The sequence below is a fragment of the Cynocephalus volans genome, chromosome 2 (assembly GCF_027409185.1).
Source record: "Cynocephalus volans isolate mCynVol1 chromosome 2, mCynVol1.pri, whole genome shotgun sequence".
NCBI lineage: Eukaryota > Metazoa > Chordata > Mammalia > Dermoptera > Cynocephalidae > Cynocephalus > Cynocephalus volans.
Window position 1 is genome coordinate 118,670,520 of NC_084461.1, and position 16,733 is coordinate 118,687,252.

At 36.4% G+C, this 16,733-nt stretch overlaps 1 protein-coding gene across 5 annotated transcripts in view; it reads left to right on the plus strand.

The window, feature by feature from the left end:
* The window catches only part of SEC24A (SEC24 homolog A, COPII coat complex component), an 85,959-nt gene that overhangs the window by 29,945 nt on the left and 39,281 nt on the right, over positions 1-16,733 (plus strand). For all 5 annotated transcript variants that reach the window (XM_063084612.1, XM_063084608.1, XM_063084618.1 and 2 more), the window contains 9 exons: positions 736-838; positions 1,860-1,986; positions 3,029-3,138; positions 4,833-4,945; positions 6,256-6,374; positions 10,459-10,514; positions 11,727-11,933; positions 12,835-12,955; positions 15,682-15,840. In XM_063084612.1, the coding sequence (XP_062940682.1) occupies positions 736-838; positions 1,860-1,986; positions 3,029-3,138; positions 4,833-4,945; positions 6,256-6,374; positions 10,459-10,514; positions 11,727-11,933; positions 12,835-12,955; positions 15,682-15,840 (1,115 nt within the window). The remainder of the gene's footprint in view (positions 1-735; positions 839-1,859; positions 1,987-3,028; positions 3,139-4,832; positions 4,946-6,255; positions 6,375-10,458; positions 10,515-11,726; positions 11,934-12,834; positions 12,956-15,681; positions 15,841-16,733) is intronic.

Consider the following 16,733-nt stretch of genomic DNA (forward strand, 5'->3'; position numbering starts at 1 on the left):
GAAGGAAATTCTGGACACAGAAGATAGAACTCTGTTACTTAATTGAGATTTGAAATGTCTAAGTCAAAAAATAGGGTTGTAATCCCCAAATTGGTTGTTGCTCTTTTCAGCAATAGTGAGATTATGATATTCATTATCATTATGGTGGCTACATTTTTTCTCCAATATCCAAAGTACAGAGATTAGATTCTATATAATCCTTTGTTTTACTCATTTTAAATTGCTTTCTTTCTTTTTTTTTTTGGCTGCTGGCTGGCATTTAAGTTGATTTCATAACAAACATAATTGTAATACATTTTTCTTCCTAAAAATTTGCCGTAAGTTTAAATGTATGTGGTGATGACTTTCTGATTAATTGAACTTTGTTATTTTTAAATAGTATTTTTAGAATCTTCAGCAAAACTGAACTTTTATGTAATAAACTGCATTTGCAAATTTGGGTCATATCCTGGTAATTCCAGTTTAATCTAGACTTACATAAAGAAAAATAAGTCATTTGATAGTATAGACTGTCTTACACATAAAGCCAAGAAGAGACTGTATTTTAGTTATATAATATGGGGTAACCATTTATTCTCTATTTCTCAGTAGGAGTTATACTTAAATATTTTAATGGGATAAAATTTGAGAGGGCCTATTGAAATATTTCATTTGTAATCTGTTTCCAAAAAAAATTTTTTTTGATACAAAAATAATCATAGCAGCATCCGACACATGCTTTTTACTTTGACATAGGTTATTTCGATGCACGCTGACTAATATTCCTCAGACTCAGGCCTTACTGAACAAAGCCAAACTTCCTTTGGGGCTACTGCTTCATCCTTTCAAAGACCTGCTGGTATGTTTCCCTAGTGAAAGTAAATGTCTTGTGGAAAATTATCTTGGTGGTGAAAATTTTCTGCAACAATGCAAGAGTCACATATAGAATTTGTTTGAGCTATCTTTAGGTACTTGACTATTGACAGATTTCCTTATTTGTAATTCAGGCAAAAATTTTATTATCAAACACTTTCAAAATGAGGTAAAATAAGCATATTGTTGAGAAATTCGAGAAGTACTGAATAGAGTAGAGGTACTGAAAGAAAATAAATGAGTAAACTGTACTGTTTAATAAGTTTTAAATTATCCATTAAAGTAATTCAGTCTCTTTGTTCTGCCATTGTTGGAGTAAAATTTGATGTTTCAAGAAGTTGTTACAAAAGAAAAAAACAGATCTACCTTTGTCCTAAGGCTCTGGGACCTTGACATATGACCACATACTCATGAGGATCAGTGTGTGAGTGAGGTGACTTTCCAAAAACAAATCTATTGTTGATATGATTTTATTGTGTATACTGATTTTTGATATTAAGACTTTTGAACTTTTAATATGTAGGAAAAACTTTAAATAGGAGCATAATTGAAAAGTTTAATTGAATATTTAAATATAATTTAACCTTACCTTACTTTATAACAGTTCTTTTATGAGAACTAAGTAGGCTTTTTAATGTAACATCAAGAAACTTTGTAATGATTTCAGTGGTCATTTGTTTTAGAATGTTGATTGCATTTCCTTTGCGATCCATCCCAAAAGTATATTGTAAATTTACTACCTTGGTTTTGCAATGTGAGTGTTTAATGAGAAAGCAAATACTTTTTAAAAGGCAAATTTTAATGAGAATGGTACCGGAAAAACAATAGGGTTTAAAATCATTACGTTTCATGTACATAAATTTTTTGTGTGGCAGTTTGGATACTTCTTTTACTCTAGGTTTTTTCTCCAAAATTATATCCCAACAGTTATTTGGAAGGGATGGATTAATGCTTGCCCTTTCAACATGATGATCATTGCCTTTAAAAACTTGGTTCTGTTTTTTCAGCAATTGCCTGTGGTTACCTCCAGTACGATTGTGAGATGCCGTTCATGCAGGACGTATATCAACCCTTTTGTCAGCTTTCTTGATCAAAGGAGGTGGAAGTGTAACTTATGTTACCGAGTCAATGATGGTATGCTTTTTTGAAACGTTTAAAAATTTTATCTGCATTGTAGGGAAATCAGATAATACAAATGTGAAGTTTAAAAAAAAAAACCAAACAACCCTCTTATTTATCTGAAAGCAATCCCTCAACGTGGAGAAAACTACTGTTAACTTTTTTGTATGTAGTTATACCTTTTTTTTTTTTTTTTTTTTGAGGCTGATCCATTTGACCTTGGTGTTATAATACCGTGCTCTAACCAACTGAGCCAACCAGCCAGCCTTTTTATACTTATAAATAAATGATTATATACTTTTTAAAGTAAAAAATGTGATAATATTATGTTATTAGAAAATGTATGTATAGTGTTTATTATACCTTTAAAATCTAATGTGTATGTGCTTCAGTATACAAAATGAAATGGTAATAAAGGTTGAAGCCTCTTTCATAAGCTGCTCATTTCATGAACTATAGCTTACCCTGTAGAGTACATAGAGATTTGAATTTCTAAATAGTTACTCGGAAGACAGGTGATTTAGAAAATACTCTCTGAGCACTAGTGTAAGTGGCAGGCAACTGATGTTCCATAAAGATCTCATTAATTAAACTCACTAAACCCTTATGGCTTTAACCTATGAAATAGTTTTACCTTTCATAGGTAAAACTTTCTAGGTCCAGCCAGAGTCTTTACGCTTCATATGTCGAATGTTAATATCCTTGTTTAATTGTTAAATTTAAGAAAAAATTGGCATTTAATGAGTTTTTATCATCTTTTCAAGAAGCTATTTTAGGAAAGCTGCTATAGCAAGAATTAAGGTAAAGAGGATTTCAGAAGATAGAAAAAAACATCACAGTGATTATAGTTGTAAAAGTAGGACATATTTAGTGCCATTTAATATGTGGGGAACTTGAGTGGAACTAAAAAAAAGTGAATTTATCCCATAATATTTGGCCTATATTGAATTATTTCTAAGCCCCTAAATTAAGAAAATGGCCAAATGCAAGGTATATTAAAATAATCCTTCCAGTTTTATTAATATATATATATATATATATTGTTAACTTTATGTAGTTCCTGAAGAGTTCATGTACAACCCTTTGACCAGAGTTTATGGAGAACCTCACAGAAGACCTGAAGTTCAAAATGCTACTATTGAGTTTATGGCTCCTTCAGAATACATGGTAAGTGTTTACTTTTTATAAAGTGCACTTATTTCTTAATACTGGGTTTTAAATAAAACAATATAGCATCCTTTAACAAAATTTTATGTTTTAAATTTATAAAAGTGTAGTACTTGTTCATTACTTATAAAATTAATTAATTAGTATATAAGGGTATGTTTGAAAAGTAAAAGTGTATGTAAAGTTCCACTTAAGTTTCTAGTGTGTCCATCCAGAGATTTGCAGTATAACATCAGGGTAATATTGACTTTTAAGTTACATCCAATTTTTTTCTGTTACAAATAATGCTGTGATGAACATCTTGCAAGTACTTTCTCATACACTTGTGAGAATATCTAAGGTCTTGCATTTTTAAAATAATTATGCCTAATGTTTAATTAGTACTTTATATTTTACAAAGCATTCATATTTTTTATTATCACAATCAATACTGTGAAGTAAGCTAGGGAAATGAAATGAATCCTGTTTTACAGATGTGAAAGCAAACTTGGGTTAAGTCACTGGCCAAATATCACTTAGTAAGTGGTAGAACTTGCATAAAAATCCAGGCCTTAATTCGGTTATTCTTTCACTGTGCCATAATTGCCGCTAGGGAAAGGGAAATATTAAAATAAGACTTTACAGTGACTTTTAATATTTTAATATTTTAGTATATTTTTGTGGCATAGTCTTTTTTTTTTTTTTTTTTTTGTCTATCTTTTGTCTTTTTGGCAGTTGGCTGGTATGGGCATCTGAACACTTGACTTTGGTATTACAAGGCAGCACTCTAACTAGCTGAATTAAGTGGCCAGCCCTGGGCCACTTAATTCTGGGCAATTGGAACCATTTTACTATAGAACTTGTGAGGGATCAGTCTCTTCACCACAGAAAAGCTTCAGTGTAGAAAACATTTTGTGGCATTTTGTGGTTGGTAATAGCTATCTGCAGTGTAGCTGTGCCTTTACTGAATTAAAACCAAAAAAAGCAGAAGCATTTGTTCTTTTGAATCAGCCTTCCTAGGTTCCTTTTATCTCCCAGGTTTTGCAAAAATGGTTTCCTTTAAATTTGGAAACTTGCCTGTTGCAAAGGGTTTTTGTTCTTTTTTGGCTTATCTCTAGGGCGACAGGTTCTATGAATTTGTCAAGTGATACATGTAAAAATAAAAGTCATTATGCTACATGCCCAATAGTGATTGTGGTTGTTTGATGCTTTTTGCTGAGTTGATAACCAGTTTTGAGTTTGGAAGTTTAAAATACAGTCTTAAATTTTTATGCAATTTGGCTGAAATGTGTTGATTAAATAAACAGCTGAGGCTAACTTTGTCACTTTCAGAATTATAATTTCCCTACATTGTGAAATATAACACACATATAGAAAAGTCAATAAAACCTAAATATACAGATTACCAAATAATTATAGAGGAAAAAGTTTTGTTAGTACTGTTCAGGTCAAGAAATTGAACATTGCCAGTACTGCCAGAAGCCGTTCTATTCACATTTCCTTTCCTCCCTATCCTAGAAAAAACACTCCTGAATTATGGCAATCACAGACTCATTTTAAGTATGCATCTGTAAACAATATATTATAGCTTTACCTGTTTATTATACTCTCCACTTATTCTGTAAATAGTGCTTATTGTCTTGTCATGTGTGAACCTAGCACATGGTAAGTTTAACTATTAAACATGTTTAATGAGATCCTCTTTTTTCCTTCAGTTACGACCACCTCAACCTCCAGTGTACCTCTTTGTATTTGATGTGTCTCACAATGCAGTTGAAACTGGATACTTGAATTCAGTTTGCCAGAGTTTGTTAGACAATCTGGATTTGTAAGTGTCTCAATTCATTTTAAGTCTGAAATAAATAATAATGTTTGCAAAATGAATGAGTAGTTTTCAAAATACAAAAGAAAAACCTATATTATTATGTTCTATAAGTCCATGTAAATCATTTGTTAACTTAGGCATCACTCTCTCTAGAAACGTTATTTTCAAACCTATAGTAAGTAGAAAGAATAATGTAATGAACTTCCAGGTACCCATTCCCCAACTTTATCATCTTCAGCGTTCTTCTGTTCTTGCTTCATCTAATCCTCCCCCTTCACACACACTTTCCCCCGCTGAGTATTTTAAAGCCAATATGGACTAACTTTTAATCCTAACTCCAATAGTAGTATCACACCAGCCAAAATTAGCAATAATTCCATAATATGACCTAATACCCAGTTCATTTTTTGTTTCTAGTTGTGTCAAAAATGTGTTTTTACTGAATGTTTGTTGGAATAAGAATCCAAACAGTGTACACACATTGCATTTGGTTATCATGTCTCTTATATCCGTTTAAATAACTGTATTTTAAATGGTGCTTAGATACTTAGTACAATCCATGAAATCTGGTGTGCCCTTTCATTATAAAAAAGTATAGTGCTCTTGTGTGGTATGGAGGAATGTGGAAGACCAAATCTTATCACAAATGGAGTAACTTTCTTACCTTGGTGAAAGAGCATCCTTGTTCCTGCCAGCGTTTGTATTTTTAATGTTGTAGATAGTGTGTGGGATTGTGTATTGATGAGATAGTTTGCTGACTCACCCAAGCATGAGTAAGAGTGGAAACCAATTTCTCTTTCCCTTTATGAAACTGTAGTTCCACATACTTGAATTATTTAAAACAGATGCTTTTGCTCCTCTTTGTTCTTAAATAAATGCATTAAACAATATAAAAAGAGGTAAAGAGATGCACTACCTAAATTTATATTTTAGAGTTGATATATAGTAATTTTTTAAAGTACTCTTTATAAAATAGCTTCAAATCATCTGCAAAGTTTTATACATGCTTTCCAGTATTTTTACGTGCTATTTCCTAAGTGATTAGATATAACTTTATATATATATGTAATTGGTTTTGAATTGCTGTCTTATTGTACTTTTTTGTTGATTGTTTGGTTTATGTGTAGTGTTTTTCCTTTGAGTGAGATATGTTTTCATGTTAGTTAAACATTGGGTGGTTTAAACTTTTGTTTATGTTGAGCCAATTTCCATAATATTAAATTAGATATTTGCATGTAACTCTTAGATATTTTATGTATGTATGTATGTAGACTGGAAAACTTGATAAAATAATCTTCCGAATTTGTTTTTAGGCTTCCTGGCAACACTAGAACAAAAATTGGCTTCATAACATTTGACAGTACAATCCATTTCTACAGTCTTCAAGAAGGTCTCTCTCAACCTCAGATGCTAATAGTTTCAGATATTGAAGGTATATGTTATACACTTAAATTTATTGAACTGCCTTAGGAATATTCAGTTTTAGAAATATTTCATGACTGTTTGATAAATTACTGTATGGTATGATTCTAGTATATTGAGGAGAATCTTGAGTTAAAAATCATGAGATTGTTGGAGTTTTAAGAATCCTTCAGTCTAATCTCTCATTTTATAGAACAAGAAACAGAGTAAAGTGAATTCTGAACAGGTAATAAATACAAGTTAATGTTAATACTTAGATTTAGGTTTCTTTTTCTCTTCTTCCCATTCCTTCATTCAAAAAGTATTTGAGAGCTCAGTTGGTTAGAGCACAGTGTTATAACACCAGGGCAAGGGTTCAGATCCCTCTACCAGCCAACTGCCAAAAACAAACAAACAAAAAGTATTTGAGGTTAGACATATAGACCAAAGAAATAGAATAGAGAGCTCAGAAATAAACCTCAATTGATTTTTGACAAGGGTGTTAAAACTGTTCAATGGGGGAAAAGATAGTCTTTTTAACAAATGGTTGTGGGAAAACTGGACATGCAAAAGAATGAGGCTGGACTCTTACCTTAAACCATATGAGGATAAATTACCTCTAAATGGATCAAAGACCTAAACATAAGAGCTAAAGTATAAAACAGGGGGAAATCTTCACGGTATTGAATTTGGCAATGATTTCCTGGATATGACACCAAAAGTACAGGCAATAAAAGAATAAGTAAGTAATTGGATTTCATCAATATTAAAAACTTTCGTACATTAAAGAACACTATCCAGACAGTGAAAAGTCAACCCACAGAATTGGAGATAATATTTGCAAATCGTATATCTGATAAAGTATTTAATATCCAGAATATCTAAAGAACTCCTATGGCTCAACAACAAAAAAACAAAACCACAATTCAAAAATGGGCAAAGGATTTGAATAGACATTTCTCCAAAGAAGATACACAAATGGCCAATAAGCACATGAAAAAGTGCTCAACATCATTAGTCACTAGGAAAATAATGCAAATCAAAACCACAGTGGATACTACTTCATACCCATTAGGATGGCTGTTATCAAAAAATGGAAAATAACAAGTGTTGAGAAGGCTGGGGAAACACTGGAACCCTTATGCATTGTTGATGGGAGGGTAAAATGGTACAACTCCTATGGAAAACAGTTTGGCAGTTCCTCAGAGTTAATATAGAATTACATATGATCTAGCAATTCCACTGTTCAATATATATTCAAAAGAATAGAGAGCAGGAACTCAAACAGATACTTGTACATCATCATTTATAGCAACATTATTCACAACAGCCGAAAAGTGGAAACACCCCAAGTAGCCATCAACAGGTGAATGGATAAAAAAAGATGTAGTGTAAACATATAATAGAATATTATGTAGCCTTAAAAAAAGTGAAATTCTGATACATGCTACAATATGGATGAACCTTGAGAACATTATGCTAAGTAAAATAAGCCAGACACAAAGGGACAAATAATATATGATTGCACTTACATGAAGTACCTAGAATAGCCAAATTCATAGAGACAGAAAGTAGAATAGAGGTTACCAAGGAATGGGGGGAAAGGACAATAAGGAGCTATTATTTAGTGGGTACAGATTTTCTATGTGGGATGATCAAATTCTGAAATAGTTAAGACTGTAGATTATTATGTATATTTTACCATAGTAAATTAACAGAAAATGGGTCATAGACCCAAGTGTGAGACTAAAAGTATAAAAGTGTTAGAAGAAAATATAGAAATCTCCATAACCTTAGATTAGGCAGTGTTCTTAGATATAACACCAAAAGCACAGGCAACAAAAGAAAAAAATGATAAATTGGGCTTCCTCAAAATCAAAAACTTTTGTGCTTCAAAGAATACCGTCAAGAAAGTGGAAAGACAACCCACAGAATGGGAAAATATTCGTAAATCCTGTCTGATAAGGGATTTATATCTAGATTACATAAAACCCTCCTACAACTTAATAATAAAAGGACAAATAACCTAATTAATAAGTGGGTAAAGGATTTGGATAGACATTTCTCTACTCAGTATGCAATATTCAATATTCTCTATATACAAATGGTTGATAAGTGCATTAAAAGATGCTCTACATAATGAGATATCAGGCAAATGCTAATGCAAACTGCAATGAGATGTCACCACACACCAACTAGAATGGCTAAAATTAAAGAGGCAGGCAATAACAAGTATTACTGAGGAAGTAGAGAAATTAGAACCTTCATACACTGCTAGGGCAATATGAAATAGTACAGCCACTTTGGGAAAGTCTGGCAGTTCCTTAGAAAGTTAAATAATAGAGTTACCCAGCAATTCTACTCACTAAGTATGTACTCAAGAAAATTGAAAACATGTTTGTACAAAAATTTGTACTTTAATGTTCACAGCAGCATGACTAAAAAAGTGGAGAACATAAAATATGATACGTCCATACAATGGAATGTTATTCGGCAATAAAAAAGAATGACGTATTGATGCATGACAACATGGAGGAATCTTGAAAACATTATGCTTTGTGAAGGAAGCCAGTCACAAAAGACATATACTATATTATGATTTTCTTTATATGAAATGTCCAGAATATGCAAAACCATAGGGACAGAAGGTAGATTACTAGTTGCCAGGAACTTGGGGGGAAGGGAAACAGACAGTGACTGTTAATGGTTGCAGGGTTTCTCTTTGAGATGATAATAAGGATCTGGAATTAGATAGTGGTGATCTTGGACAACTCTCTGAATATATCAAAAATCCCTGAATTATATATGCTCTTTATAAGGGTAAATTTTATGATATGTGAATTATATTTCAATAAAGTTGTTATAAAATAATTATAAAGGAAAAAAGGGAAGAAGACTGAAGAGTAGCTGGTGGAATTTTTATATGACAGCTGAAGTAAATAATGTTTCAAATTATTTTTTTTTATTTTTTTTTTAACTTTATAATGAGCCTTATTTTTTTGTAATTAAAAACAAACTGTAGGGCCACCTCATGGCTCACTCGGGAGAGTGTGGTGCTGATAACACCAAGGCCATAGGTTCAGATCCCATATAGGGATGGCCGGTTGGCTCACTGGCTGAGCATGGTGCTGACAACACCAAGCCAAGGGTTGAGATCCTCTTACCGGTCATCTTTATATGGGAAAATAAATAAATAAATAAAAACTATAGAGGGGTCCTGGCTCATTAGCTCAGTTGGTTAGATCATGGTGCTAATAACACCAACATCCAGGATTCAATCTCTGTACCAGCCAGCTACCCACCCGCCACTCACAAAATCTATAGAAATAGAGAAACTGATTCTCCTCATAATCTTCCTCTACCAGTCTTCTCTTCCCAGTTTTGCTTCCTTTTAAGGAAGGGAGTTTAATTCCTAAGCAGGAATAAATGTGAATCATGTATTTTTTTCTTTGTTTGTTTTTACGGCTGGCTGGTACAGGGATTGAACCCTGGACCTTGGTGTTATCAGCACCACACTCTAACCAACTGAGCTAACTGCCAGTCCCAAGAGGGTCATATGAAGAGGTCAGTTAGCATACCTTCTGATTCACTTGATTTTGTACTCCACTATTGAAGGCACTGGTGTGGGCCTTTATGAGAAAGAATCAGCTTTTTGAATGACAGAGCTCTTGGTGAGCTGTATTACTTCTGTATGGAGATATAGCATTCTTGTGTGTCATGTTAGTCAACATTTTTTTTTAATGCCAAGAGTGTGTCTTTGACTGGTTTGAGCCAGCCATTAAAAAAAAAAAAGAAGGTAATGCAGGATTCTAAATTGTCTTCAACCTAAGAAGCAGAGCACTTGCACAAAGCCTTAGTGAGTATTTAGAGGTCAATATTTCCATACTGGGAGAATACTTATCTTTTATAAGGTGGCAGATGAGAAGCAGAAAAGTTGCAATAAACACCTGAACTAGTGCTCCTTTGGTGGCTCTTGGGACATATATAGACAGTGCTATCATAGTGTAGAAGGCTTTTCTTTAAGTTTGGGAGTAGTTAATTGCATCACTGTTATGTATTTGGAGCATCTTTAGCAATTAAATTTTGTTTAAAATAAATGTTTATTTATTTTTCAGATGTTTTTATACCTATGCCAGAGAATTTGTTAGTAAATTTAAATGAAAGTAAAGAGGTAAGGCACATTTTCATACCTGACATATTTAATTGAAATATTGAAGGAATATATTTTTGAAATGAACTTTAAGTAAAATTTTGCTTCTTTCTGTGACATTTCTAAGATGTATATCATTTTATATTTGTTCTTAGTTAAAATTCATTAGAGGAACAACTCTTGAGTTCAACCTTGAGCTGATCATTTTTAAGTATAATGAAGCAAGTTGTATATCGTAGGGTAGAAAATAAGCCTATTCCATAAAGGAGGAACACCTGAACCAAACCTGTCTTGCCAGCCATTTGGGAAGTTGGGAGGGTTGCTGAGATAAAGCTTCTGGTCACTACACAGAAGCACATTAGCTAGGCTGCTTTCAGTGCCCTTTGCTTTTCTGATTCACAGAGTGTCATTGGGGTCAGTTCAGAAGAAACTCTTATTACCTGCCTGGAAATTGCCATGACATAATACAGTGAGAGGTGAACAGAATGTGTCTGAAGGGGGGATGTTGTCTACCCTGTACATGCATATATGCCATAGGGGTAACATTTTAACTAGCAAGTCTATGGTCTCCGCTGTTGGCAATGGTGATTGTGCCATAGTGCAATGTATTTTTTTCCCCGTTAACTATTTGTACAACCTAACCTGATATAGGTAGTAGTTTTTTATTTTTCTTTTGTAGTAATATTACTAGTTAGCAAAGTTACTGGATATCTTAGATTTTGCGACAGGGAAGAGTTAAACTCACTTTGGAATTTAAAAGAATAAAGTATGTAGAGGTGATGGAGAAGGCCGTATTTTATGGCATTAAAATATATCTCTTTGGGGATATTTGGTAGAAAAAAATAACGTCAAATCTCTAAACTGTGATGGTTCTTTTGGATACATTTTGGACTTATAGTCTTGCTGGACTACTGCATGTGCAAGAACTGTAAGGCCCCAATTTTGATTTGTCTTGCTTGCCAATATATAATGTTGACTTAAAATGGTGTTCCCATCATTTGAACAACTTCATTGTTTACTGTAACGTCTGTAGATTCTCTGACCATCATCATGACTCAATGTCTTTCTTGTGTATTATGCAAGAGTACTTCAAAAAGTTTGTGAAAAATAGAATTAAAAGAATATGAATCTTTCCATGAACCTTTTGAAGACCACTCATATTAGATACTAACTGTTGTGAAAAAATAAATATTAATTGTAATACTCTGGAGTTTTCTTGCTTTATTTCACAAGCTTGTCCAAGATTTACTGAAAACTTTGCCACAAATGTTTACCAAGACTCTGGAGACCCAGAGTGCCTTGGGTCCTGCACTTCAGGCTGCCTTTAAGCTGATGTCCCCAACTGGTGGTCGAATGTCTGTCTTTCAAACACAACTTCCAACTCTTGGAGTGGGAACCCTGAAACCACGAGAGGAACCCAACCAAAGGTCATCTGCTAAGGTCAGAAAGTTATCAAATATATGAAAAGATTTATATTGGTGTTCTGTCCCTTTGATCACAGAGCTTGTTTTTTTAAATTTATTTTTCAGTTGTTGGGAGGAGGGACCATAAGGAAATGGGTAAACGGTTTCACTTTTATGTAGACATTTTTATTTTATTATATTTTTCTCTGCCTGATTCACCCTTACCTTATTTTTAATATCTTTACCAGGCCACTAGCAATCCAGCCTGCCTTTGATGTGAAAATCTGGGTGGCTAAGAATATGCTTTCTAGGGACAAAGTAGAACATAGATTACCAGTTAGGGATATATTGTAATATTGACGGTCATGGATTGCTTTTTAGCTCCTGTGTATGTATACTTAGAGTTTGAGACCTGTATTTCTCAAAAGATTAGGGGAGAGAGGTCTGTATACTAAACTGGTTATGATCTCACTCCTGGAGTCGGACTGCCTATGTTCCATTGCTTAGTAGATTGAATAGTTAAGTAACTTGAATAGTTACCTAATTTCTTTGCCTTTTTGTTTCCTTACATGTATAGTGAAAATAATGATAGTATCTACTCTTAGGGTAGTTGAAAAGACTAGATATTACATATGAATTGTTTAGAACAGTTTTCAGCATGCTGAGCATTTAATACATTTTAGTTAATCTTAACCAATTATGAAATTAATATAGTACATGTATTTCTTTCTTTTTAGGTATAAAACAAAGAAAACTGTAGAATCTTAAGCAATACATAATTCTGAATGAAAAATCAAATAATATAACAAAGCAAAAGGATTTTATAGAATGCCCAGAGATAATTGTTGTTAATACCATGGTATATGTAGATGTGTATTTAAATTTTATGACAATTTACTGATTTTTAAAAATTTCTCTTTGTAATTTATTATCAATAGGAAATACACCTAACACCATCCACTGACTTCTATAAGAAATTAGCTTTGGACTGTTCTGGTCAGCAGGTAGCTGTTGACTTATTCCTTCTCAGTGGACAGTATTCTGATTTGGCTTCTCTGGGTAAGTGCCTCCTAATGATATTTTTTCTTAAATGAGTATCAAAATGTTATTTATATACATGATAGCATTCTAAAAGAACTTTTATTCCCTTGGGAGAGTTAATCAGTCAGTTTAGTCTACTATAAATCTTATAATCTCTACTTTAAGCATTTAGTAATAGGGAAATTTCTATACTGCTATTTAAAGGAATGAAGTATTTTTTTTAAATTTATTTTATTTATTTAATCAAAATCGATTATACATTTTTGGGGTTGAACATTGAGATATGTTGATTAAATCAATATTAATAGCATATATACTGTTACAAATTGTAATTATTCTTTATGCCCCTTGTCCAACCACTCCCCTTCCCCCATTCCCTCCCCATCCCCCCTCTAATTGCCCTAGATTTCTTCTCTCCTTCTGAAAGAGTAATGGTTACTCTGTTAACTTGTTGCCTAGATGATCTGTCCAATGCTGAGAGATGTGATCAGGTCCCCCAATATTATCATAGAGCAGATGCTGCTTCTGTCACTCTGAAATGGGTTTTGTGGAAAGAGATATCTTCTTCTTTTCTTTGTCTCTGCTGGTGACTCTTCTTGTGTGAATGCACTCCAGTGGTTGGTGGACCATCTGCATGGTGGCTGTGGCATATAGCCGCTTTTGCAGTAGCCATGGTTATTGTGGTGGCTATGGTGGGCCACCCACGTGGGGGTGCTGTTTTTGGCATGCTCCTTGGCACTGGTGGTATGCCTGGTTGTAGGGTGTGTTTGGTCCCCTTCTCCATGCCCCTGGTCCCTTGGGCAGGCCCCAAGGCGCTGGCATAGTGTGCCTGGCTGTGGGAGGAGGGTCTGGTCCCCTTCTCCATGCCTCGGGTACCCAGGTGGGCCCTGAGGTGCTGGCATTTTGTGCCTGGTGTGGGAGGAGGGTCCAGTCCCCTTCTGCATGCCTCTGGGCTGGGCGGGCCCCGAGGTGCTGGCATGGTGTCCCTGGTTGTGGGAGAGAGGTCCAGTGCCCTTCTCCTTGGTTCGGGTCCCTGGGTGGGCCCCAAGGTACTGGTGTGGTGTGTCTTGTTGGTGGGAGGAGGGTCTGGTTTCTGGCTCCATGCCTTGGGTCACTGGATGGAACTCAAGGCGCTGGCTCAGTGTGCCTGGTTGTGAGAGGGTGGTCCGGTCCCCTTCTCCATGCCCTGGGTCCCTGGGCGGGACCCAAGGTGCTGGCGCGGTGTGCCTGGTTGTGGGAGAGAGGTCCAGTCCCCTTCTCCATGCCTCAGGTCCTCAGGTGGGCCCTGAAGCACTGGCGTGGTGTGCCTGGTTGTGGGAGAGAGATCCATTCCCCTTCTCCTTGCTTCGGATCCCCAGGCAGGCCCCAAGGTGCTGGCATGTTGTGCCTGGTTGTGGGAGAGAGATCCATTCCCCTTCTCCTTGCCCCAGGTCCCTGGGTGGGTTCTGAGGTGCTGGCATGTTGTGTCTGGTTGTGGGAGGGTGGTCTGGTCCCCAACTCCATACCCTGGGTCCCTGGGTGAGCCCCAAGGCACTGGCTCAGTGTGCCTGGCTGTGGGAGAGAGGTCCAGTCCCCTTCTCCTTGCCTTGGGTCCCTAGGCAGGCCCCAAGGTGCTGGCATGGTGTGCCTGGTTGTGGGAGGGGGGTCCAGTCCCCTTCTTCATGCTGCAGGTCCCCAGGCTGGCTCCGAAGCACTGGTGCAGTTTGCCTGGAAGTAGGAGTGGGGTCCAGTCCCCAGATCCAAGCCTTCAGTTACCAAGCAGACCCCAAGGTGCTGGTGGTGTGCTTGGGCCGGAACTAATTTTTTGTCCTTTGCTTCTAACACGGCAGAACTTCCTGTGGGAACCAGTACTTGAGCTGTGTGGTTGTTTAAATTGCTACTTTGCTGCTGTTGCCCTAGGGAAGGCTTTTTGTGCAGCTCAGGGTTTAATGGTTGACCTAATAGGTACTTCCGGCTCTCCAGAGACCTGGTGGAGCTGTGTTTTGTAGAATCTCTGATTTGGGCCTGAGTTTTTCATCAAACTGCACCCCATGCAATTCTATATTCCTGACCAGTCTCCTCTGAGTGGTCCTGTGCTGATTGGGGGGCAGATTGGCTGTCCTTGCTGTGTCCCATTGTTCCCCTGGTGGGCCCATCTCCCCCACCGCCCATGCTGCAAACACTTCCCATGGGACAGGCCCTGTGCTGGTCCCTTGTGGTGACTCACCAGTCTCTGAATGGCTCCTTTTTTCAGTTGTTCTGGCTCCTCGCTCCTGCGTGGGTCCACGTGAACCCTATTAGCGGTGTTGCTGTCCTGGGGGCTGCCAAGGCCCTCTTCTCTCTTGCTGCCTCCAAGTAACTACATCTGAAGGGCACGATAGAGGCTTCTCCCGGCTCCTGCTCCATGCGCTTATCAGCTTGAGCCTTAAAGCAGCCGTGGCCCAAAATGCTCAGAGCAGCTTTTTCTTTCTCTCATCGTAGTTTCTCCCTCCTTCATGAACTCCGTAGGTCTCTCCTTCTCCTTCCCTGAGCTCCAGCAGCTCCGGCTTGGCTGATGTTACATTTTTATAGTTGTAAATTTGGTTGATTTGTGGGAGAGAGTGATGCTGTGGACCGTCTATTCCGCCATCTTGATTGGATCTCATGAAGTATTTTTTTTTTAAGTACCTTGGGAAGTTAGAGAAAGATTGATTCAAATGCCTGCAGTTACTTTGGTATAGTAATAGTAATGGCCCAATTTAAAAGGACTTTGTATTCTCTTCCAGGTTGTATTTCTCGATATTCAGCAGGTAGTGTTTATTACTATCCCTCTTACCATCATCAGCACAACCCAGTCCAGGTACAGAAATTACAGAAGGAACTGCAGAGATACCTCACTCGGAAGATTGGCTTTGAGGCAGTCATGAGGATTAGGTGCACTAAAGGTGAGGACCTTTTTTTTTTCCTTTTTTGGTGGTTGACCAGTAGGGGGATCCAAACCTGTGACCCCCTTTTTTTTAATGTGGTAGTAAATGTTGTTTTTGATACCGGTATACATGTTTCACCCAGTCTTGTCTTATAAGATTTGCTCTTCTAAAATACTTTGCTCATGGGCCGGCCCATGGCTCACTCGGGAGAGTGTGGTGCTGACACCACCAAGTCAAGGGTTAAGGGTTTAAGATCCCCTTACCAGTCATCTTTTTTTTTTTTTTTTTTACTGGTAAGGGGATTGCAACCCTCGGCAAGGTGTTGTCTGCACCATGCTCAGCCAGTGAGCGCACCGGCCATCCCTATATAGGATCTGAACCCACGGCCTCGGCGCTACCAGTGCACCCGAGTGAGCCGTGGGGCCGGCCCCTTACCAGTCATCTTTTAAAAAATAATAATAATAAAATAAAATACTTTGTTCACTCTGATGGACTATGCAATTAAGGAAAAAACACTAACAGAAAAAAAGGTATTTTTGTGAAACCCTAAAAACCTCTGATTTGTATACTTTAAAATGGTGAATTTGAAGCTGGCTAATTAGCTCAGTTGGTTAGAGCATGGTTCTGATAACACCAGTGTCTGGGATTCAATCCCTGTACCAGCCAACAATAACAACAAAAGTAAACAAACAAATAAATAAATAAAATGGTGAATTTTATGGTATGTGAATTATCTCAATTAAAAAAAAAAGACCACGTCCCTAAAGAAAATAAAACATGTTACTGATAGATTTTTATTCCAGTTATGAGGGTACTTCAAAAAGTTCATGGAAAAATAGAATTAAAAGATCATATGAATCTTTCCATGAACTTTTGAAGTACTCTCAAATTGAACAATAGTAGCAGAAAGT